Genomic DNA, 23,774 nt, shown 5'->3' with positions numbered 1-23,774 from the left:
CCAGCTCTAGCCAACCACTCATCTACTTTTTGTCTCTGTAAATTTGCCTATTTGGGACATTTCATGTAAATGGTCTTTTGTGACAGGCTTCTTTCACTTAGCGTGATATTTTCAAGGTCACTCATGTGGTATCATGTATCAGTGCTTCATTTCTTTTGATGGCTGAACAATATTTCATTCTGTGGATATATGGCATTTGTTTATCCATTCACCTATGGATGGACATTTGAGTTGTTTCCACTTTTTGGCTGTTATGAGTATTACAGGATTTGTAAGGACATATGTGTTCATTTCTTTTGGGTGTATACCTAGAGTGGACTTGCTGGGTCGTGTAGTAACTGTCTGTCTAACTTGGTGAGGAGCTGCCAGACTGTTCTTCACAGCAGCTGCCCCGTTCGCACCCCACGCACGATGCAGGAGGTTTCCAGTTCTCCGTGTTCTCACCAACACTTGTTAATGTCTTTTGATTCTCGTCACCCTGGTGGGTGTGGAGTGGAATCTCAATGTGGCATTGATTTGCATTTCCCTGATGAGTAATAATGCATCTTTTCATGTGCTTGTTGGCCACTTGTACAGATTCTTTGAAAAACTATCTATTTAGACCCTTTGCCCATTTTTAATTGTACCTTTTTATTATTGAGTTGTAAAAGTTTTTTATATATTCTTGGTATTAAGTCCCTTATCGGCTCTATGATTTGTAAAAAAATTTTCTCATTCTGTGGGCTGTCTTTTCCCTTTTCCTTGATGGTGTCCTTTAAAGCACAAAAGTTTTTAATTTTGACGTAGTCCAATCTATTTTGCTTTTGTTGCTTGTGCTTTTTGTGGAATAACTAAGAAGGCTTTGCCCGATTACAGATAACAAAGATTTACTGGTGTGTTTCTTTCTAAGAGTTCTAGTTTTTTAGTTCTTCCATTTAGATCTGTGATCCATTTTGTGTTAGTTTTTGTGTTTGGTTTGGGGAGGAGACTCAGCCTCCCTCTTCTGAGTGTGGACATCCGGTTTTCCCAGCACCATCTGTTGAAGAGACTCTCCTTCCCCAAAGACCGGTCATGGCACTTTTGTCAAAATGAACGAACTGTAAATGTGAAGGTTTATTTCTGGACTCTCAGTTCGATTCCATTGATAATGCTCAGCCTTATGCCAGTATGTCATCATTGGATTACTTGCTTTGGCTATTCTGGGTCCCTTGAATTTCCATATGAATTTTAGGATCAGCTTGTCAATTTCTGGGGGAAAAAAAAAAGCCAACTGGGGTTTTGATAGGGATTATGTTAAATTTCTAGATTAATATGTGAAGTATTGGCATCTTAGCAACATTAAGTCTTCCAGTCCATGAGTATGGGGAATATTCCGTTTAAGTGGGTCTTCCTCAGTTTCTTTCAATGATATTTTGCAATTGGAAGAGTATATGTTTTATACTTCTTTGTTAAATTTATTCCTGAGTATTTTCTTATATTGGTGCTATTGAAAGTGGAATTGTTCTCTTAATATCACTTGCAAGTTGTTTATTGCTAGTGAATAGAAATATGCTTGGCTTTTGTCTATTGAACTAATGTCCTGCAACCTTGATGGGCCTATTAGTTTTAACAGTTTTTTAGTGGATTCCATAGGATTTTTCATGTACAAGATCATGTCATCTGTAAATACAGATAGCTTTACTTCTTCCTTCTTAATCTTGATGACTTCTATTTCTTTTTGCTGTTTACTTTCCCTGGCTAGAACCTCCATTAAAATGTTGAATAGAAGTAGTAAGAGTGGAGATCCTTGTCTTATTCCTGATCTAGTTAGAAAGCCAACTTTTCACCACTAAGTATGATATTAGCTGTGAACTTTTTATAGATGCCCTTCTATTCCGGGTTTGTTGAGTGTTTTTATGATAAAAGGGTGTTGGAGTTTTGCCAAATATTTTCTCCATATCTTTTGAGATGATCATGTGGTTTTTGTCCTTTGTTTATTGATAGCAGTGTATCACTTCAATTGATTTTTGGGTGTTAAGCCAACCTTGCAGTCCTAGAATAAATCCCAGTTGGTCATGATGCATAATCCTTTTTATATATTGCTGGATTCAGTTTGCTAGTATTTTGTTGAACATTTTTGCATCTAATTTGTGATTTTCTGTTCCTGTGATGTCTTTTTATGGTTCTGTTATCAGGGTAATATTAATCTCATAGGATGAATTGAGAAGTGTTTTCTCCTTTTTTATTTTTCAGAAGAATTTGTAAAGACTTAGTGTTAATTCTTCTTTAAATGTTTGGTAGAATTCACCAATAAAGCCATTTAGCCTGGGCTTTTCTTTGTGGGAAGTTATGAAATTACTAATTTAATCTCTTTTTATAAGTCTATTCAGATTTTCTGTTTCTTCTTGAGTCAGTTTTGGTAGTGCCTTTCTAGGAATTTTTCCATTTTATCTGTTGTCTAATTTGTTGGCATACAGTTGTTTATGTATATTCTGTTATAATCCTTTTTACATTTGTAAGATAGATAATTTACCGGAGGGCAGGTCTAATTTAACAGGAAGGAAATGCCCACAGATACAGTTCATTCTGCATCCAGCACTGTCTCCCCTGAGGTGTGCAGACTCCCTTCTCCACTGATGGAGGTCAAGGTTCTGTCTGTGCAACTCCAGCCCTCTCAGGAGCCTGGGTCTCAGAGGGGTGATTCATTCCTTGAATCTTCTACACAGAGCTTGTATACCAGGGCCCTTCTAAAAATAGGATTTGGCTCAGGGGCCATCCTGGGACCTGCCATGAGCAGAGCCATTCTGACAAGCGGTCAGGAGTAGATTCCAGAGGAGACTTCTGATTCAGGTCCCGGCACGGCCACAGTCACTGTGTGACACCGGGCAGGTCACACGTTCTCTCTCTGTGAGACAGGCAGTCACATGTCCTCGGTCTCCTGAGACACTCGTAGGGCTTCCCTGGCTTGATTAAACGAGTCGAGTGCATTGGAATACTGCCTGACACAAAGGAAGCAGCGTGCCCATTGTGCGGGGTTTATGTGGTTGTTTAGGTTAAGCGTCCTGCTTTGTGCTACTCCCACAGGACCCTCACCCATCTGCCCACTCACCTGGACGAGGAATAGGACAGCTGTCTCTCTCTTTGTACCCCTGTCCCCTCACACTGACTGGCGTATGGTCACTGCTCGGCTCTGGACTGACCTCCCGTTTTCAAAGGTGACTGAGACCGGAGAGCCGTGCTTCTTGTCTTGGAGCATCTGTGTGACTCGTGGGGCTGGAGGAGCCGAGGGTGAGAGCAGAGGGCAGGTGTCCAGTCCGGGGAGACTGGGGTTAACTCGGTATTTTGGCCTGTGATTTTTCCAGTGTTTGGCCTGTGCTCTAACACAGTAACTAAAACCCTGGAATGTGCTGTGACTTTATCTCAACTTTTGAAGAAATTAATGCTTTTGCCAAAACCAGGAACCTAAAAGGTCTCAGAACTGTCTGGACATGTCCCAGAATTTATAAGCAAGATGAAGAGGAGCCCCAGAGACGATTGCGGGCACCTCTCTCCTCATTCAGATCCTCCGAGAAAGGCTTGTGGTTGCGGAGGGACCACTGCCTTAGAATCTTCCAGAATAGTGATCCCAGCGCTGCTCTGTAATTTAGCAACAACACACACCAAACGTGGACACGGCGCGTGCCACAGCCGTGTGTGCAGAGTCACGGCGCCCATGTGGAGTGCAGGCTAATGCAGTGGGTGCCGGCTCTCCTGAGACAGTCGGAGTTCTGTGGGAACTGGCATAGTTGTGTCTAGGATCTGAGTTACACCATAGTTATGGCCCGCCCAGACTTGTGAAGGTTTTTCAGCCTTCCAGCCTTTGGATGAAATTGAGAAATGTAATATATTTGAAAAGCAAAATAAAACATTTTTCTGAATAGCCACTTTGAATATTTTAAATATTAAAATATTCAGTGGGTTTTAAACTACGATACATATACCTTTCACCTGAAATGTGAAGTGGCAGAGCAGACATTTCCACCACCTCTTGAAAGGGCCTCCCTTGACCCTGGTGTCAGTTTAGGGCCTCCCTTGACCCTGGTGTCAGTTTTGTGAGGGCACCACCACACAGCCCTGCTGGTGGGGAAGGCAGCTTGGGAGTGCCCTGAGCTGACCACTGGCAGAACGCATGCAGCAGACATGGAAGCTGTTTCTGGAACTTTCCAGCCAGGACTCTACTTTCCTGGCGTCTGACTTTCTCAGGCTGGGGAGGCTGGTGAGAGAGCTAGGCCAGGTCATAGGGAGGGACCGATGGCAGCTGCATAACTCTGTCTTTAGAAAGAGTCTGCTTCTGGCGATTGAGTTTTTCCAGAGGCAAAATTAGAATTCTTTCTTCTTTCCTGAGGGACTTTTGGAGTTCTTATGCAGATTGCTAAATATCCCAGAAATTGTATTCCGACACCATAGCCTCTGTTACCACAAGCTGGTTGGCTGTGCCGTTCTCGTGAGCCCTGACAGCACCGTCCGCCCAAAGGGTGTGATGGGTCAGCATGGTGGGAGGACAGCGGGAAGCACCTGCCCTGTGGACCAGGGCTGCCCTAGCCCAGGGGGCAGCATGCCCAGTTTACACGTGTGCACACAGACGTGTGCGTGCTGAGCACCACTCTTGAAAATTGTGTTGAGTAGCAATCACTTGGGCCCTGATTCTGCCTTGTTTCCTCTGTGTGGTGCGCACAGGTCACAGATTCTCTGAGCCCCAGTTTGCTAATTTAATCCAAATGAGGGGTTTGGATTGGTCCAAAGTTTCAGAAGCAACCTGGGGGTTTTGTTTAAACGCACGCTCTGGTTGAGCCAGGGTAGGGGTGGTGCCCGAGATCCTGCATTTCTAACCAGCTCCTTGGACCACACTTTGAGTGCAAGGCTTAGATGGGTTGTTTTATTTCGCCTTCCCAATGGCTGTTTGATGGAGGACTCTTAGCCTCATTTTACAGATGAGGAAACGGGCTTCACAGCTGATAGAGTCAGGTGGCAGGACTGGAACCCAGACTGGGGTCTAACTGCCCTGAATTTATCCACTATAAAGACTTCATACTGCTTTCCATTTTCTTCTGGGTTTGCAAGAGTAGCTGCTGTTCTCACAGGAGTAAAAGCCACTTAGTAAGGAGTAGCTTAGCTGTTGTGAAAATCAATACTACCATAAACGCAGAATAACAGTAATTTTTTTTTCCAATAGAGGGAAAAAGTACCATAATAGCATCGACAGTGTGTAGGTAAACTCCATGGTCTGTTAATATAGGGGTATCATTGCATGTTAGGAAACTATTTTAGGGCTATGTAATTTAGACTGATTTATTTAATAAATGTTTAATCCGCTGTCAGCTTGCTAGCTCTGTCATGCTGCAAGACTTTTCTACAAAATGATGGGCGTCAGGTGCTGTGGTTGGAGCACATATAGGGCATTCACATTTCTATATAAGAACTTCTCTGTGTTGCAGTTTTTTAAGCACTAAGAATACATTACTGTATTATTCCCTGCTCTAGGCTGACGTCCACAAATATCAAGTAAACTATTACTGTGTTTTGAGTCTGCAGGAATATAAAGTTTGTGTTCTTTTAAAATCCTCATTCATGACTTTAAGTGTCGCAAACTTACTAAAATGTACTGTTTTGTTTTTTAAATGCCAAATTCCAGGGCTTAAGTTTTATGTGGAAAATTTCATCTCAGGTCAGACTTTTACAGCGTAGTCATAAACCTCAGAGAACGGGAATTTGTAATGGACAGAGGCATCGACTCTTACTGGAGTCGCGTTAACAGGCATATGAGACACTTAAATGGCTCCAAGGGCCTCTGGCAACATGTAGAGATACAGAATCTTTAACATGGTTTTGCAAGTTAGTGCCTCAAAGGAATCCAAGTAAGTCCACAGCGATCTGCTGACCTCCTTCGGTTAGTTTCAGGGCCCTTCGTTTGTGGGTGGGGAATTCTGAGCTCCCAGCCTGCCTCTCCGCAGCCCTTGAACCTTGGACAACATGCTCACCCTCCCCGAGCCTCGCTCCCTCCCCTGTAAGGTGGGAATGAGGTGATATGCCCTGCTTGAAAGTACCTAGAACAGAGCAGTGCCTCTTCCTGAAGGTTGACAGATGCTAATTTGCTATGCAGCCACGTAAAGACATTCCTAACTCTCCAAATGGTGTTTACCTGTGAAAGTCTGTGGGACACCCATGGGGTGTGGAACTTGGTGGGGACACAGCAGGCAGGGCCAAGACGCCCATGGTGAGTAAATGGGAAGACTGGACCAGGCTGGATGCCGACCCAGGTTCTCTGTGACAGAGATTCTGGCCTAGCAGAGCAGCTCTTTGCCACCCGAGATTTTCTCTGAAGCTTATGAGCTCTGAGGTAAAATCCCTGCCCTGTGCTGCCTCGTTTGGCGATTCAGGTCACTCCGCTTGTCATGTTTGGATCTTGGCTGGAAGCCAATGCCTGGAGCTTATTCAGTTCCTTAGATCAGCAACTGTCTGCAGACAGAACCCAGGACGAGTCCACCCGACAGCGAATGCCTGCCTGTCAGTCACGTTCAAGGTCCATACATTTCCTCCTAAGGACTGTCCACATGGTGTGTATGTGTCACACGGATCGATGAACGGAGGACCTTCGCGGAGGGAACCATGGGGATGAAGGCAGAGGCTTTGGTCCTGGTTGCCATCACAGCCCCTCGTGAAAGTGTGTGTCTTAGGTGCCCCTTCCTGGCACCGTCTCCAGGGCCTCGTTGCACATAGGCAGCCTCAGGCAGCTCGGAGACGTTTTGTCACATTAGTGAAATCAGCCCATCAGAGCACTCATTTTAAAGATGTACGTGTACAGTGAGGAGGGAGCAAAGAGTTCTTGGCCGCACATGGTTTTACACTTTCCTGCTTGTGTGTTTGTGTTCAGCCGAGCACTCTCCCCACACCCTTCTCGCGTGGGTGCTGCTGTGTTCTCTGAGTGAAGGGAGAAGAAATCCCGGCACCTGTCAGCTAAAAACGTTGTCAGGGCCAGCGGGAGTGAGTGAGTGTTAGGGCCAGACTCCTGGATCAGGTCAGGCAGTCCTGCGTTCCTCCCAAAGCGTCCTCCTGAGGCCACTGCTTAAAAGGGCAGAGGAACAAAAGTGAGACCAGTTCCTGAGGCTTAGCCCTGCCAGTCTTCACTGAGGCCAAGGAGCGGGGCCGGGCCCGCATCAACCAGGCAGCGAGGCTCACAGGCCAGACTGGCCCTGCTGGGCTCCCCTCGGCCGGGCGCAGCCAGACAGCGTGCACCCGCTCTGGGGTGTGGGTGCCTGCCATCCATAAAGACAAGCCTGTTTAAGTGATTTTTAAACGATTAAACAAAATGAACAAGGGGCTTAATTTAGATAGACTCCCCTGCCTCCAAAATGCCCTGTGGTGAGGAAGCCAGCCCAACGAGTGGGTGTGTAAAGGCAGAGGGGGCCCAGCGGCCACCAAAAATGAAAAAATGTTGATTGTTTTGATGCGTGAAATATACATCTTAAATAACATTAGGGCTTCCCTGGTGGCGCAGTGGTTGAGAGTCCGCCTGCCGATGCAGGGGACATGGGTTCGTGCCCCGGTCCGGGAAGATCCCACATGCCACGGAGCGGCTGGGCCCGTGAGCCATGGCCGCTGAGCCTGCGCGTCCGGAGCCTGTGCTCCTCAACGGGAGAGGCCACGACAGTGAGAGGCCCGCGTACCGCAAAAAAAAAAAAAAAAAAGTTAAACCCCAAAGTGGACTCTTTGCAACCATTTCAAAATGCAGTTATGTCCCTCAGCAAAGGACAGAACAGGTTTTCAGGTCTCAAGTTGATAAAACCCCTACTTTTCAAGAACCAAGTCACTTGGGGTCTTATGAACGTCCCTGCCTGAGCTGACTGGAACTGCCGGCCAGGACCTCAGCTGCAGGGACAGGGAGGGTCCTCACCCAGCCTATGACTGAGAAGAAATCAGGGAAAGTGTAACACAGGGAGGGGAGTTATGTTTTAGGATTTTTGCTCAAGAAAAGTCAGGCTGTGTTGAGTGGCACGTGCAAATGTGTACAACTTAATTTTCCTACTGAAATTCCCATTTCTTTTATCCACGTGAAATCTCTGAAAAATCTTCTAGATGATCCTTTTGTTCCTTCCCTGCCTGTCCCCAGTAATTAGAACAGAGGGGTGGTGTCTCTGGCCGACCCGGGGCCGGTGGACATCAAGCCCCTGACCGCTGACCACGGGGCGGGGCCGACTCACTGTCCTGTTTCTCTGCTGGTCGTTCCAACAGAGTTTAGTTTTGCTTTGACCACACATCCTGTGGCCCACGTGCCATTGCTATTTACCCTAAATAAGGAAAACAGAGGCTATTCTGGGTCCCGAGCAGTGCTTGTGGCGGGGTTACTGGGCGGGGGCTGGCCTGATGCCCTTTCCCCGCAGCCCCAGGATAGCAGAACCACTGGAGGTATTTTCTGTGCATGAAACAAGCTGTCTAGACCCTGCAGAGAGAAGTCTCCTCCGGGGACAAGCTCTGCTCTTCTCATTACCTGGAGTTCTTGTAAAGTAACACTGGGTAGTAAGGGGCGTCCTCACTGTATCACTTCTCTGTGGTCTATTTGTGCTCCCCGAGGCGGTGATGGGTGGCGGAGAAAGGAGAGAGAGAGACCCGTGGTGGTGGGGGAGGAGAGGGTGGAGGGAGGCAGCCAGCAAGGCTTCCCCGCTGTGGCCCTGACTTTGCCAGCTGGGCTGCGGCCGCTGGAGCTTAGCCGCAGGGGCCTTACAGCTGCTCTCAGAGGCAAGCGGCCCTGGGGCACGAGGAGCCGGTTGGCCAGGCTCTGGGCTGCGGGAGGGATGCCGTGCTCATGCGGCCAGGCGACCCAACCTGCCAAGGTCAGCGCTCTGTGGGCGCTCTCTCCACTTCTCCAACTTGGCGAGCTTCTAGCGGAGATTAAGGGCAGGAGTGTGGTATTTGACGTGCAGGTACCCCCCTTTCTGTCTTGTCTGGCCCGAGGGAGGCCAGGCGGTTGGTGCAGGCGGGTCTTTGCTTTGTGTTGTCAGCCCATCGCCGGGTGGTCAGCTGCCCTGGGGGGCGGGGCGCTCCGAGACCCTGTGACACCCTGCTTCCCGCCACAGTCCTGATTCCTGGGCGGCTGTTGATAATTGGTGGCCATGGCCTGTGGTTGGAGCCACGGCGCTTGAGTCTGGCACACGGGCTGGGCGCTGATATGATGTGATGAGGTGAGGCAGGGACAGGCAGACAGCCCCCCACCTCCCGCAGGCTCCCACTGTAGCTCCGGGAGGCAGGCGAGGAGGCGGCCTGGAGCCGAAGGGATGCTTTCAGCGGGGGCGGGGTGGGGGGGGTAGGGGGCTGCGTCACGGCAGGACCCCCGGCAGAGGACCGATTATGTCCACTGAGCCCCTGGGCAATGGTACCCTGAAGGAAGCCCCATTTAAAAACCTGGTCTTGAAAAAAGGTACATTCCAGGCCAGCCGGGGAGGCTGCTCTTGGGCTTGCAGTGGTTCGCAGAGTTTGGTCTGAGGACAGAGCTGAGAAGAGTAGAAACTCTTTCCAGAGAAGCTGGCGTCTGCCTGGAGGGTCTGTTGCCCTGGGAACCCTGCAGGGCTGGCCCTCCTGAGGAAGGTGTGCTCTAGGCTCTTTGTTTCCTAGGGGGAGGAGCACAGTGCAAACGGTTGTCAGTTTGGAGTTTTGTTTGTTCAGATGCTCTGTGCCTGAGGCTGAAACCTCCCCTGGAAATTCTGTCACTTGCTGCCACACGTGTGGGTACTGTTTTTTTCACCCTGACTCTTTGAAAACAGCATTTTAAAGGAAAGATGCATTTCTCAGGATGTGGGGGGTTTATTGGGCAGTTTCTCAGGTCAGCAGTGGAGTAACAGCAGAGGTTAGGAAGGAGAACCGTGACCCTGACAGGGAGAGACGGACAGACAGATGGATGCCAGCTGGGGAGCCCTCAGACGCGACTGCTCTTAACCGTGAACAAGGCAGTGACTTGTGCAGCTGTGTTTCTTCCTGATACACTTTGCTAAATTAATGACGTGGGGGTGGAGGTGAGGGTGGATTTTAAGTGAACCCTGTGGAGGAAATTATGGTTTTATGTATGCATTTCCCCCTATTGATAGCAAAGGGATAGACGTTTAAAAGGTTTGTAATTGCTCTTAGTCCTCTTCTATGTTTTCATAAAATCCTGTCAATCATCTTTGATGGGAACATATTTAACTGAATTTCTTTCTGAAGAGATCATGAAGCTCTAGATTATAAAATGCATGAAGAGCTGTATTGGGTGCCTGCTTGGACCTCAGTAGATTAGAAAGATGCTCTTCTAGCTGGATGGACTCGCAGTGTAACTGTCACCGCCTGCCCGCTGGTGCGTCCACGTCCCCCAGCCTTGGCCTGGCGTCAGCAGGCGTGGTGCGGGCACACCTGCCCCAGAGGCCCTGTGCTTGGCTCCCCTCTCTCCTCCCACAGACAGTAGGTATCACCTCCCACTTCTATTATCAGGCAAGACATTTTAGGTAAACATATGAATAGAAACAGTAACTTTTATCAACCGTGGGGCTCCTGAGGAGCAGTAACAGCCCAGCGGGATGGCAGGGGGTGGTTACAGGTGAGAGCCTTTAGCAGAACCTGGGCAGCACGGAATTTGTCAGCGAGGGTTTGGTGGAGTGGGGTTCTGTGCCAACACTGTCCAGAGCAGGTGGCATTTCTTCCTCGCTTTGTCTGTCACGAGCCCTGAGGTGCTGCCTGCCGGGGACCCCGCAACAGAGCGCGATGTGCCCCAGGGTCGCTCCATGCTGGCGCTGGTCCGGGGCTGCAAGCCCGCTCTTAAGGCGCTGTGAGGGGGCGTCTGAAGGAAGTGGAAGCCAGGGTGGCACCGTAGCTGGGGTTTCTGGGGGTGGCTCTTTGCCCCTTGTGTTGTTCTACTTGTCGTAGGATGGATGAGAGTAGCCAGCCCACCCCAAGGAAAAGAAAATTCAAAGTATGGAATATAATCATCCTGATGATGGCTCTTAACTGTTTTGCCTTCTGAACTTCAAACTGTGAAGGTATTCATATAACACGGGCTGAATTTCCCCCCTTGACCACAGTGTTTAATAAGTGTGAATTTTCATTCAGCCGCTAAAGTCTCCAAGAGTATCTTTATACTGAGTTCACAGACTTGAGGCACTTTTGGTCTGTAGACTCCACCCCCTGCTCCCACAGTCTCCCTGCCCCCCACTGCCCCATGTCTGTAGGATCTGGGAAAGAATTCACTGGCCTTTAGGAACATCTAGCACTTTACGAGTGTCACAGAGCCGTAAGAATAAGACACCCCAAGGCTGTCATCACCACACTCATGCCCAGGGAGACACAGGGCACAGTTCCTGTGCCCCAGTGGACACGGGGGCCTGGGAGAAGCCACCTGGAGGGCAGCCCTGGGGTCTCCACGTCCCTGTAGGTTCCAGCACTTGGGGGAGCGATGGGGGTGCTGCCATGGGGGGTGGGGACAGCAACCCCAGGTCTTGTGACGTCATCGTGTTTTGTGTGATGCCTCCTCTGAGTGTGGCCGAGGTGTCCGCCTGCCCCCCGCCCCATTATCAGGGCTGTAAGGGCATAAACTATACATCTGGGGCTTCAGAGTAGTTAAATGTTGACAAGAGGGCGTGTGTGGAGGATGATGCATTCGTTGGGGGACAGGCCTCGTGGAATGGATGGGGGGTCCACCCTCCCGAAAGCAGAAGCGACTGTTGTGTTGGGGGCCTCAGGCAGCAGAAACAGGCCCCGCGTTCTTTAAAAATAGCCCAGACACTCGTGCCTCTGGCAGAGTCAGCCCAGCCCTCCCTGGACGATGTGCTTCTCTTGCTGCTGGAATTCTCCGTGCAGCCTGGAGTTTCTTGGAGACGTTTCCATAAAAATAGGGAGATGCCATCATCACCTTGTCCCTGTCACTGTGAGAGATGAAATCAAGGTCTGAGATGTCTTCCTGTGAACTTGAGACGCGATGCTGTAAAACCCCTGGTTGGGTGGCAGTGACTCATCACTACAGCGTCATCAGCCTACAGGCCCTGGAAAGCAGGGGGCGTGAACATTTGACTTTGGTCTAAAAGTCTTCCCTTCGTGGCCTGCTTTTTGGCGTCCTTCTGCTGACGTCGGTACCTGTTGGAATCAAGAACTGCCCAGTGGGCTGTGTTCAGACTCCATTTTGAAAATTTGGAAACCCTGAGGGATTCTGTTACTTTCTCAGAATACTATGGTTCCTGTATACTTGTTTTAATAGTTCTTCCAGAATTCATTCTCTTCTTCCCCTGGCCTCCCCACCCTTGCTTTCTGTGTACCCCCATTGCACATCCCCTCCCCTATCACATCCTGCGGGGCTGGGCGCGGGCGGACAGGGTAGGAGAGGCAGCAGGGCCCCACCTGCCACACTTCTGTGTCGCCCAGGCCTAGGGCTGGGTGCCCCCTCGGTTCTTGGGAAGCCATGGTGGGCTCGAGTCTGTCCCATGGGTGCAGCTCTTCAGGGCCTGTTGGGAGTTCCCCAGGGGGCAGGTGACAGGCCTCACCGCACCTTCTGCAGCGCTGTGCACAGCCGGCACCCTGGGCCTCCCGGGCTGGGGGGAAATTGGGGATAAATGAATGCGGTGTGAGGCGGCGGGTGTGTGTGTGCGCCCGCGTGGGGAAACTGCTCCTGAGGAGGGCGGTGGTCTCAGAGGACGCGGGGAGCCCTGACTGCAGTCCAGGGTGTGGCTGGGCTTCGGGCCCCAGAAGCCCCGCAACGTCTGTGGTTGAGACCAGAAGTGAGAAATCTGGAGACGACACCGTGATGAACAGGTGTGCTGAATTTCATCCGATTCTTCCATTCAAAAGTGGGGAATGCAGGGCTTTGTTTTTGTTTTTTAATGTGAAGCTTCTCTACTTGTCCTGTGGAAGTTATTTTCTTGAGAAGGTGTAAAGTCAGGCCGTTGGCGACAGAGCCACATCCGGGGGCTGGTAAACACTTTGGGGCTGAGTGCCTCTGAGCCGTCTCCACAGCGGGGTGGCGGGAGGGGGAGAGGGGCTCAGGAATCGTGAAGGAAGAGGGGACGGGAGTCACTCATCTGTCACTGTTACTACAGAATGTATGTGGGGGTAGCAGCTGGCTTTGGGGGTCTCTAAGCCCCTTCCCACCTACCATCCCAGCTTCAGATGTCCTGCCATGTGTGGTCTTTACATAGTTCGCCTTTTATGAAGTGTTTTTAGTAGGATGTTCCTGCTTAAAGTGAAGGAGGCCGTGGGAGGACAGGGGTGCCCACATACCCCCTGCTAAGCTCAGAGGGGCTGTTGGTAGCACAGGAACTGGGTCTGGATGACACCATGCTTCTCCCCAGGAACCATCTCTGTTTCCTCCAGTTTTCACTCTGGACCACTCTTGCGGGGGAGGGAGGGGGAGTATGTGTGGCCCCAAAGAAAGTAAGGCCTCGCACTTTCCAGTCGTTAGCGTTTGAAAAAGCAGTCTGTTTCCACGGACTGGTTCGCCCAGAGTTCAAAGTGAAGGGCTTCTGTCACCCAGGGCTGCCAGCCTCAGCTAGTGGCGCCCTGGGGGCCGGTTCCTGCCATCCTGTGCCCGGGCTCCCAGGAGCTGCTCCGAGCACATCTCGAGTCCCGGCGTTAACGTTTGTACTAGAGGGCCTGTCATCAGTCTGTGTGGACCACCCGTCCTCCAGCTGTGGCCACAGGACCCCCAGGGACCCCAAGACCCTCCCAGGGGTCAGTGAGGCGAGACCTCCTCCTTGTACCTCAGCCACATGTCCCCGCCGGTGCAGGTGAAGCAGAGGGGAGGCCACTGGGAGTAAAGAGGTGGGCATGTGTAAAGTGTGGCAATGGGAAGTTATTTTGTTACATGTGTTAACATGTGGTGAGTTTATTTTTTAATGAATAAATATTTAACATCTTCAAGTTTTAATTTCAAATATGGTAAATACTGGTAGACGTCATCCACACAGAGGTCTTTGGGGTAATTGGTCATGTTGCTGTACAGAGCAGCCCTGGGACCAAAGCCCTTAAGGGCGGCTGGTCTCAGAGCAGGAGGGGGGGTCTGGGGAGGAAGCTCTGCCAGTCTGGACACGTGGGGGGACACTTCTGGTGCTGGCGCCTCAGCAGGGACGCGGCAGGGCCCAGGGCCCAGGGCACGCCGACCACAGCCTGAGGGCAGGTGGTTCCCTTTGAAAGAAAGGTGGGAGCTTCTATACAGTTTCCCACAGCTGAAGTCTGTCTTACCCTTACTTGTGCTGAACTTTTTAGTTTGGTATTAGATCAGAAGATTCATGCCTATCAGACAACATAAAGGGTTCTACATGCTGCTGTCTCAGACCAGAAGAAATAAAATCCAGAGCAAATAAAGATCTGAACAGAAAAATCTTAGAAGAAAAATATTTTTAGAATACTAGAGAGAAGACCTTCCTAATCAATGGGAAGCTTAGAAGCCATAAAGGAAAAAGATTGCGACAATATTTGATGACATAAAAATTAAAAAAAATTATATCATCTACAGAGAAACTCATACCAAAGTTTAAAGAAGTGACAGACCAGGAGAAAATATTTGCAACACATGTAGCGGATAAAGATTTATAGCCATAATATGTAAAGACTGCTTACAAATAAAATAAATGAGAAAACTACAAATAAACTAATTATAAACTAATATTATGAAAAAGAAAAATACAAACTTACTAGTAATCATAGAGAAGGATCACAATCACTAGTAACCAGAGAAATACAAATTAAAACAAGATACGTGTTTTTGCCCATCAGATTAGTACACGAGGAAAGGACCGAGGGTCTGGGGCCATGAGGCAGGAGACACCCTGCCTCCTCCTTGACAAGAGGAGCATTTACAAGGTTGTATCAGTTTTTGGAATTTTTTCGTAGGGATGCTTACAAATGTGGGTCACACACAATCTTTTGGTCATGGTAGAAAAAAAAAGCAAAACCCAACCACCTAACACCCATCGCTTGGAGAATGCAAGTCCCAGTGTTCTGTGTTTAGGAACCAGCGGCACCACAGGGAATGAGGTTGGTTTACGTATTTTCTTGTTTAAAGGTGTCTGTGATGTATTGAGTGGAAAAAAGAACAATATATTTGTACAGTGATTCCATTCATTAAAAAGAAGAAAGCCCTTATTCAACAGGCAACACACAGATACACACAACGGGTGAATTGTTTCTCGGACGGCGTAGGCGTTGGGGTCGCAGTGAGAGCTGCCGGCCTGTGCAGGGGAACTTACACGTTACACACTATTTCCATCTATGTTCTTTGAATTTTAAGGAAGTCTTCATTATTTTTATAATAAAAATGCTTTTCAAGTGAAACACATATATACCCCCAAATGTGCATAGAATTATGAAAATGTAATTTGATTGTTTTGCTGCAAATGGTCATCTGCATAGCCTTCCATATTCAAGAAAAGATGACCTAGAATGACATCCTCCAAGTGAAGAATTAACACGCAAAGATGTGTGCGGGGCCCCTCGCCGTAATCATCATCCAAAAAGCAAAGCACTTTTCTTAAGAAGAGGAAACATTTGTCAATTCCAGGGCACGATTTAACCTGAAAGGTTAAACCTGAAACTTGTCTGAAAGGCAAGTTTTGAATACTCTGCTGTTCATTCACAAAATAAAAATAAAAGTTGGTAAAACAAAGCATTATTTTGGGTTCAGTCTTCATGCTGCATTAGTCACCCTTGACTCCCTGCTTCTTATCTGCTTGTCCCTGGAGCAGGGGTCTGTGGGTTGGTGGCTCACCCTCCATTCATCTCCTGAGATGCCCCCTTGTGCTTGGCAGCCAGGGCGGGCCTCACCCCCTGCCTGCGGGAGCCGTCCTCTACGTGGGCACCTGTGCAGTGGGCTCCAGAGCCTGTCCTCAGTCCACCTCTTCATGATGACACTGGGCCCGCCCATGCCTGATGCCAGGAACACAAGGTGATGGAGGCAGGTCCCTCATCGCTTACACACACAGCCTCATCCTGTGTCGTCGATGACGAGGTTTGGGGTCCAGATGCGTGGGCACCTTGTGACACAGGGTGTCCTGGACATGGGACAGTTGTCTGCAAAGGCAGGCGGTTGTGAAGACGTGTTTCTCCCTCACAGGTGTGTCACACACCCCATAGCATGTGAGGATAAACGAGGTCACGCTGGTGTCTTGTACCCCAGCTGCAAAGTCCCAGCCTAGACCCTCTGACAGAGAGTGATTTCAGTTTCCTGGAGACTCCACCTTGAAGATTCTGATCGTCCCTGGGAGGTACTTGGGTGGCTCCCTGGGGGCTTCCTCCCCAGAGGAAGTACAAGCGCAATCTCCTGCCCATCAGCCACGAGGACTCTGGGCATCCAGAGCAGAAAGCTACGGTGCGGAGCCCAACGTGTGGGCCCAGCGGCCCTGCCCCTCCTGCTGCTGGGGCTTTGCCTCCCACACCTGCTCAGCCTCCAGCCAGGGGTGCGTCCAGCACACCCGCCTGGGCCCTGCTGCTCCCCACGGCCTCACACTCACCATCTGTTCTGCAGCGCACCCCCTCCCCTGCCTGGGGCCACTGGCCTTCCCGCCCAGTCCAGCAGGCATGTTTGTAAGTCTTTGTCCATCAGGTGTGCGGGGTGGAGAGCCGGGGTGGAGGATGGCGCCACAGGACAGGACACAGTGGGATCCAGGAAGACTCTCCCTCTACCCCAACGGGGTGGATGTGGGGCGGCATCCAGCCCCTGCCTGCGTTGCGCAGGTGTGAGCCCGCACCTGAGAGCAGTGTACCCACTGGCCGGTGGCCTGAGCCCTGCTGTAACAAGAGGGTGTGCCGTGCGTGCACGTGTGTGTGTATCTACGTGTGTGCACATTCGTGTGCCCGTGTCCACACGTATGTGCATCCCAGGCAGCACCACCGCAGACAGGGCTGTCCCCCTCTCGCCCTTCCTGCACTGTGCCCGCCCCCCGCCCCCTGCACAGCCACCTCCGCTCCAAGTGTGGGGAGAACAGGGCAGCACTTGGCCTGGCGGGAGCGGGAAGTCTGGACTGACCTTGGCCCTGGGCTCCGCTTCTCCTGAGAAGCCTCTCCTCGAACTGGCACCCTCTCCTCGAACTGCCCGTGAAGGCGCCCAGTGGGGAGTGCGTGGTAGCGGTTTAGACGGACTTCTGTAACGGTGCGGTCAGAACCCAGTAGTGCCACAGGGCTGGAGACCATGGAGATGCGTCTCCTCAATCACCTCCCCTGGTGGGGCCTTCGCAGAGCGGAGCTGGGGCTCTTTGTCAGCACACCTCCAGTGTGCTGCACGGCCCCTGCGTGGAGGTGCTTTGGGAATCATAGTTTCCACCCCCCTGGGGGTTGGGGGATCTGGCAGGGATGGGGCCCCAGAGCTTCTTGTTTCCCAGGAGATGGCACCCAGGAGCTGCCTGCCCTGGGAAGGTCCCTGTGTGGTGGCTGCCCGTGCTGTGCACACAGGGCTGGACCTGGTGTCCTGTGTGATACCGGCCCATCGCAGCGCAGCCCTTCGGGAGGTCCCGTGGGGCCAGTGGGACACACTCGACCAGGCCCTTCTCAGGACAGAACCGCAAAGATGAGGTCTGTCCATGCAGCTGGGCCTCCCTCCATCACCTGCTAGCCACACAGCGGGGCTCTCGGGCAGCAGGCCTGGGGGAAGCCGTTTCTGTCCCAGGAGGGTCCGGGGAGCGGGGTGGCCCTGGGCCCGGCTGACGCACTCTCCTCTTCGTCACAGCGGAGCTGGAGTTCGCCCAGGTGGTCGTCGTGGTGGTGGTGGTCACGGTGATGGTCGTGGTTGTCGTCTGCCTGCTGAACCACTACAGAGTCTCCACCCGGTCCTTTATCCACCACCCGGGGCAGGGCCGGAGGCAGGACGGGCCGCAGCCGGTAAGTGTGGGCTGAGCGGGGCCGGGAGCCTGGGTGCAGGATGGCCCTGGGCTCAGCGTGTGAATCCCACACACAGAATGCCCAGTCCGGGGGCCCGACCGTAAGGCCAGTCCCCGCCCCCCACCCCCAGCACAGTCACCACTGCCTGGACGGCAGTCAGCACACTCATTTCTGCTGCTCTGAACTCTATGGACCGTGCAGTCCCTGCCTCTCCACGTCTGGCTTCCTTCCCTCAGTGTCATACATGTGAATTCCATCCACGCTGGGATATGGTCCAGGGTCAGCAACGCATCCTGCATCCCCACCTACGCCCATGAGACGGGGGCTCAGCGGGGCAGGACAGGGAGGGGGTTGGGCCCTCTGGGGCACAAGGGTGGGCAGGTTGTGTGGGCCTCACAGAACAGCAAGGCTCTTCAGGTTGGTTTTTTTTTTTTTTTTAAATTCCTAGCTACTTCCTGCCCTGAATCACCGCCTTCCTCTGGGAAATAAAACACTGATATTCAGCTAAACTGCTCTGTGATCTAAGGCAGGAGCCCAGGGGCCATGGAAGGTTCAGGTCCAAGCTGGCTTTGCTGTCTGTGGTTCCAGTGGCTGTCAGTGAGAGCTTGGGGACACTGAGTTTAAACAATTTTATATTCTTGACTTCTGTGGTGGATGAAGGAGGCTGAATCCCCAAGCATGTTGGGACTAGGGCTGCCTGGTGACTGGCCTAGGGAGGCTGCCCTGAGTGTGGGGGCAGCTGTCCTGGGGTGACCCCCCCACACACTTCATCGGGGCCAGAGTCGCTCGGCCAGCCTTTGGGTCTGCTGTCCCCATGGGTAGAGCTGAGGTTTGCCCAGTGTCCTGTGTCCGTGGCAGGCAGAGCTGGGGGGAAGGGTGAGGCTGCTGTGTGCTGCCCCCAGACCCACAGGGACGAGATGGGTGCTGGGGGCTGCAGCTCAGCCCTGAGGAAGACACTCTCTCCCTCTGGCTTTCCCTCATCCTCTGCTGTTCCCTCCCTGCTGTGTTTCCTCCCTGCGGCCCGTGCAGGGCAGGTGTGTCCCGAGGCTTGGGTTTTCCTTCTGATAAAATGGGAGTGTGGATACTGCTCACTGAGGTTTCACAAACTCATGATGTACTTTTACACAGTGACCAGAGACAGTTTAGGCGCAGGCCAGACCTCCATTTCATGTCTAGTCCAGAGGAGAAGCCTCACTCTCCTGGACAGGGACATAGATCCAGATCCCAGGAGCACTGGGGGTCACTGCCTGGGAACGGGCCCCCCACCGGGCTGGGCTTCTTGCCTCCTAAGTACCTCCTCCCTCGCGGTTTCTAAGAGATGCTGCTTCCCTTCATCGGGCTCTGGGAGAGCAGTGTGATCCTTTCTTTCATACTCATTGTTCCTGACCAGGGGACCTTCGGCGATGGCTCAGGGACGGTGTTGCAGGGATGCTCTGAACGTCCTCAGCTTATGGGGCGGCCCTGCCATCCTCCCTGGGGGCCCTTCAGCATGAGATGGGGATGCTGTTAATACACGTGGATCACATGGCAGGCTCGGGGGCGTCAGCAGAGTGAAGAGAGCCCTTGCTGACAGCTCGGTGGGGGTGGGAGGTGTCCACAGGGAACCTGCCCCATCAGACGGTTTTGGTCTGGGCTCTGCCTTCCTTTGCTCACTCTGTCAATCAGTGGATGTGAGCCTGGCACCCACCAGACAAGGAAGAAATGATTCAGCGAGCCCCAGCCTCCCCCCATCAGCAGCGCCCACCTGGCTTGGTGGTATTTTCTCAATCTTGAGGGAGGCCAAGGGGTCTCCAGGGGCCATTTGTGTGGGGGGAGGGGTGCACATCAGGAGGCCGTAAACCGTAGAAGGGTGTGGGGTGGAGCAGCTTCAAGGTGCCCTTCTGGGTGGCCCCCTGCCCTGCCCCCAGCATCCAACCAGCCTCCTCCCGAGGGGCTTAGAGGGGCAGGCTGCCCGTGGCCTTGTGTGGTTTGTGCTCTCCTAGGGAGAAGGTGGCTGAGGCTGGAGGTGCCTGGGGTCGCCGTTGTCAGGGTGGTTCCGTGTCTGCTTTCAGAGCATCCCAGGAGCATCAAAGGCCCGCATCCCAGGAGCTGCTGTGCCTGCTGTTTGGCAGCTGGTGGGTGTGGGGTGCCCCCTGCTGGCCTCACCATGGATAAGCGTCCATGGCTCTGAGCCTATGCGTTGCTGGGACCTCCGCACTTCTGGGGGCCTTTTGGCCTGTTTGTTCCAGAACTGTGTGAGGTCTCCATGACCATGTTAGTAAAAAGTGTGTTTATTTTAAACTGCTATGAGAAGGGCTGGGCATCTAATTTGTCAGCTTCTAGGTGATCTGGCTTAACACTATTGGTTAAGGTTACCTTTATGTATTTCCTATGTTAGACTTGATAGTCAAGATGGAAAAATACAGGACAGTAGTTGGGATTTTTTTTTTTTTTTTGGCTGCGTCAGGTCTCAGTTGCGGCACTCGGGATCTTTGTTGCGGCACGCGGGCTTCTCTAGTTGTGACACATGGGCTCTAGAGTGCGCGGGCTCTGTAGTTGTGGTGCACTGGCTTAGTTGCTCTGCAGCATGTGGGATCTTAGTTCCCTGTCCAGGGATTGAACCCACATCCCCTGTGTTGGAAGGCGGATTCTTGACCACTGGACCACCAGGGAAGTCCCTGGCTTTTGTTCTTGAGAAAGAGGCTGAACATGTAGATGTTCTGATGTGGTTGAGGAAACTTGACTCCCTCTCTGCACTAATGGGCTTTCCCTGGTTCCCAGGGAGAGTCCTCTGGAAAAAGGTGGGTTGGACCAGTTGCCCCTTTGGGCCCCGTTTGCCCTGATTCGGGGGGGTTGCTTTGTGCAGTCACAGCCCCTTCCTCACGTGGCCCCTTGCCACCTCCAATGCCTATGGGAGGACACACTTCTGTGCCAAGGGAGGGACGGATGGAGTCTGTGTTGGCCGAGGCCAGTCAGCCTGCATCACCACAGTGTCCCTGAGACGCCATTCCAGGGGAGCAGGGGGATGGGATGGACCAGCCTGAATTTGGTGGAAGCAGCCACTTCTGGATGAAAATGAAAAAGAGTGATCCGCTTCAGTTAAGTTTCAACAAAAGTAAATGCTTAAATAGTGGCAGCAGCAGTGAGTGGGTTTGTGATAAAAAGCCGTACGTGTTCTTTCTGAGGGAGCCTTGCCTTAGTGTTTAGAGCCTGGCTTACGTGAGTTCGGAACTTTGAGACTGTCTAGGTTTCTTTTCATCATCTTAGACCACCAAGTAATAGGAAAACAATTAAAGGGCATAAATATTCCAGACGCAGCCCTGAGAGATGTTCACACACGTCGCTGGAGCCTTTCTTTCCCGAGCCAGGGGAGGCCCGCATGGCCTTTTCTGACAGCCTTGCCTGTAGGCCACCCCGTAAGGCCCACCAACCTGCCTGGACGGCGGGCAAGGCAGAGGTGGCTGCCCACCTACCAGGAACAGCAGAGGGACGGGAACGTTGTACTTAGTTTGAATCATATGAAATTGTGGGTGTTCAGCCATTTTGACCTATAAAAGCAGCAATTTCAATTTTAAAAATTAACAAAAGGAGTCATATCAGGCATTTCTTCATGACCAAATGCTGCAGGAATTAAATCAATTGTGAAAGTGCAGTGCCCGGCCTCCCTGGAGCCAGAGCAGCGCCTGGCGGGCAGTGGGTGCACCAGCCCCGTGGGGAGGGACGGGTCTGTGTTGCAGAAACTCGGGTGTGGGGCAAGTCCAGGTCCAAAGACCCTCCCTGCAGATGGCCAGACCTGGGCGAGGGTGTGGCCAGTGTGTGTGTGGTTCCCCCCTCAGGGTATTTTGACAAAACTTGATCCAACTTGAAAAAACTGGGAGATTTCACGTAAAAATAGAAATTTACATCTTTCCTTGAAAAGTGAGCATATCGGCCACACTGGCCTGTATTCCTGCTTGGCTCCCCCAGGCCAGGGCTGCCAAGCAGCCTGTGCTCACCTTCTGCTGTGGTCTCAGCCCCTGCACGGGCCTCAGAGGTGGGCCGGTTTGCACAGAGGTGATGTTTTTTGGAGCAAACATTCTTCTGCATTCATGCCTCTACCACAAAAATGAAAACAGAGATGGACCAAGGGGGCCACTGGCTTCCAAAAAATGGGCTAACTTCCTTGTGGAAGTAAAGATCATTCCTATGAGATGAGTGGTTCGGCCAGGTGAGGTGAGTCTGGGTCACAGGACAGTGTGTCCCGGGCCTGCTGACCAGTCCCGCGCTCGGAGCAGGGCCCTCCTCTCTGTGACGGGGTCTGGGCTCCTCTCCACTGGCCCGGACACCTTGCGAACCAGGGCCGGCAGTTCCGTGCAGGTGTGTCCTGGGGCCCCACACAGCTCACTCCCACTGTGGCTGAGAGCCCGGCAACTGCGCACCTGCCTAGTCTCATTTCTACCTACTTCAGCCTGTGTTAGGAAAGCATTTCTAAAACAGGAAGGAACCATTTTCAGGAAGGCGCAAAAAATGAGCCTGATAATGCAGGTGGAGGAGGCGAGTCTGTGACGGTCTGAGTGTAGCATCGGCTGGTCCAGGGCGCAGGCTCCCTGCAGCAGGTGGATTCTTGCTGAACTGTGAGACTGGGGGTGTTGCTGCCCACCTCGTTTCATGAGCATTTCCAAGTGTCCAGGGGCCACAGGCAGCAGGTCAGGCCTCCTTTAAGCATCAAGCATGGGATCCTACTGTCTGCCTTCTATTTGTCTCAGCAGGAGCGGGGCATTTGCAGACTGGCCATTGAAAAGGTTTTACCGTTGAAGCATTAGAAGATAAACAATTTTAACAGCTTGAAATGAGAATGTCTCCTTCAAGTAAGAGAAAGGAGGCCAAATTGCTGGCGAAAATTGGATAAGGATCCTGGGCCATAGCTGTTACACAGCAGAATCTCCAAGATCTTTAAAGCTAGTAACTTAGATCATCCTTCTGCTGTTGATGTTGCTCAGAAGACTTTTAAAATTACCTTCAAAGCTTACAGGTCATTTTTAGTAAAATTTTCAAGAGACATTTAAAAAAAATTCTCAGTGATGGCAAGCCTTCCTTTTTTTAATTTGTTCTCTGAGGCTGGCTTTGATTTTTGGTACCAGCCAAAATCCATTTAGATGTAGCTCATCAAGTTACTGATACAATTTTGGTTCAAAGTCAAATGTGACCATTAGTAAGGCTGATGCTGTTCACGCTACAAGCTGATGGTACAGAGAAAGGCCAGGAAGGACCCAGGAAGGGGGAGGTGGACAGAGGGCCTTGTCTGTGTTGTTAAGGCTCTTGTGATGAGGATGTGTTCATGCATTACTTTTGCAATTAAAAGACACACTATGCTCACATAAACTGATGCCGAAGACAGTTTCAATAACATTCTGAGCATCTGTAATCTACACGGTTGGTATTGTGACAAAAGTATGCTAAAATTAGATTTTTTAATAAAATTGATAAAAAATTTTATAAACAATTTTTAGTAACCTAAATAGGCATTAGCATTAATAATCTAATGGTAAAGTTTGTTTAGTTTGTTTTTACTTAGTCCTTAAAAACTGGTGTGGGGCCTCCCTGGTGGCGCAGTGGTTGAGAGTCCGCCTGCCGATGCAGGGGATACGGGTTCGTGCCCCGGTCTGGGAGGATCCCATATGCCGCGGAGCGGCTGGGCCCGTGAGCCATGGCTGCTGAGCCTGCGCATCCGGAGCCTGTGCTCCGCAACGGGAGAGGCCACAACAGTGAGAGGCCCGCATACCACAAAAAAAAAAAAAAAAAAAAAAAAAAAAAAAAAAAAAAAAAAAAAAAAAAAAAAAAAAACTGGTGTGGTTTGTTCTGGGGGGAAAAAAAAAGCTCTCTAAATTATCCTAATTCTGAGAGGCCCTTGTTGGGGAGGTGTGCAGGGCCGTCAGAGACTGCATGGGAGGTAGCTGGGATCCGGCTCTGTTACTCCCCTACCAATTCCGAGACCGCGGGGA

At 51.3% G+C, this 23,774-nt stretch overlaps 1 protein-coding gene across 4 annotated transcripts in view; it reads left to right on the top strand.

The window, feature by feature from the left end:
- The window catches only part of LDLRAD4 (low density lipoprotein receptor class A domain containing 4), a gene marked incomplete at its 5' end in the record, with an annotated part of 152,690 nt that overhangs the window by 119,532 nt on the left and 9,384 nt on the right, over nucleotides 1-23,774 (top strand). For 3 of the 4 annotated variants that reach the window (XM_079717956.1, XM_079717954.1, XM_079717953.1), the window contains one exon: nucleotides 17,663-17,814. In XM_079717956.1, the coding sequence (XP_079574082.1) occupies nucleotides 17,663-17,814 (152 nt within the window). Of the gene's footprint in view, nucleotides 1-9,339; nucleotides 9,410-17,662; nucleotides 17,815-23,774 lie in introns of those variants that run through there. The other variant, XM_079717955.1, reaches the window with a different exon arrangement.

The sequence above is a fragment of the Hyperoodon ampullatus genome (assembly GCF_949752795.1).
Source record: "Hyperoodon ampullatus genome assembly, chromosome: 13".
Lineage (NCBI taxonomy): Eukaryota > Metazoa > Chordata > Mammalia > Artiodactyla > Ziphiidae > Hyperoodon > Hyperoodon ampullatus.
This window is presented reverse-complemented; position numbering and strand designations above follow the sequence as displayed.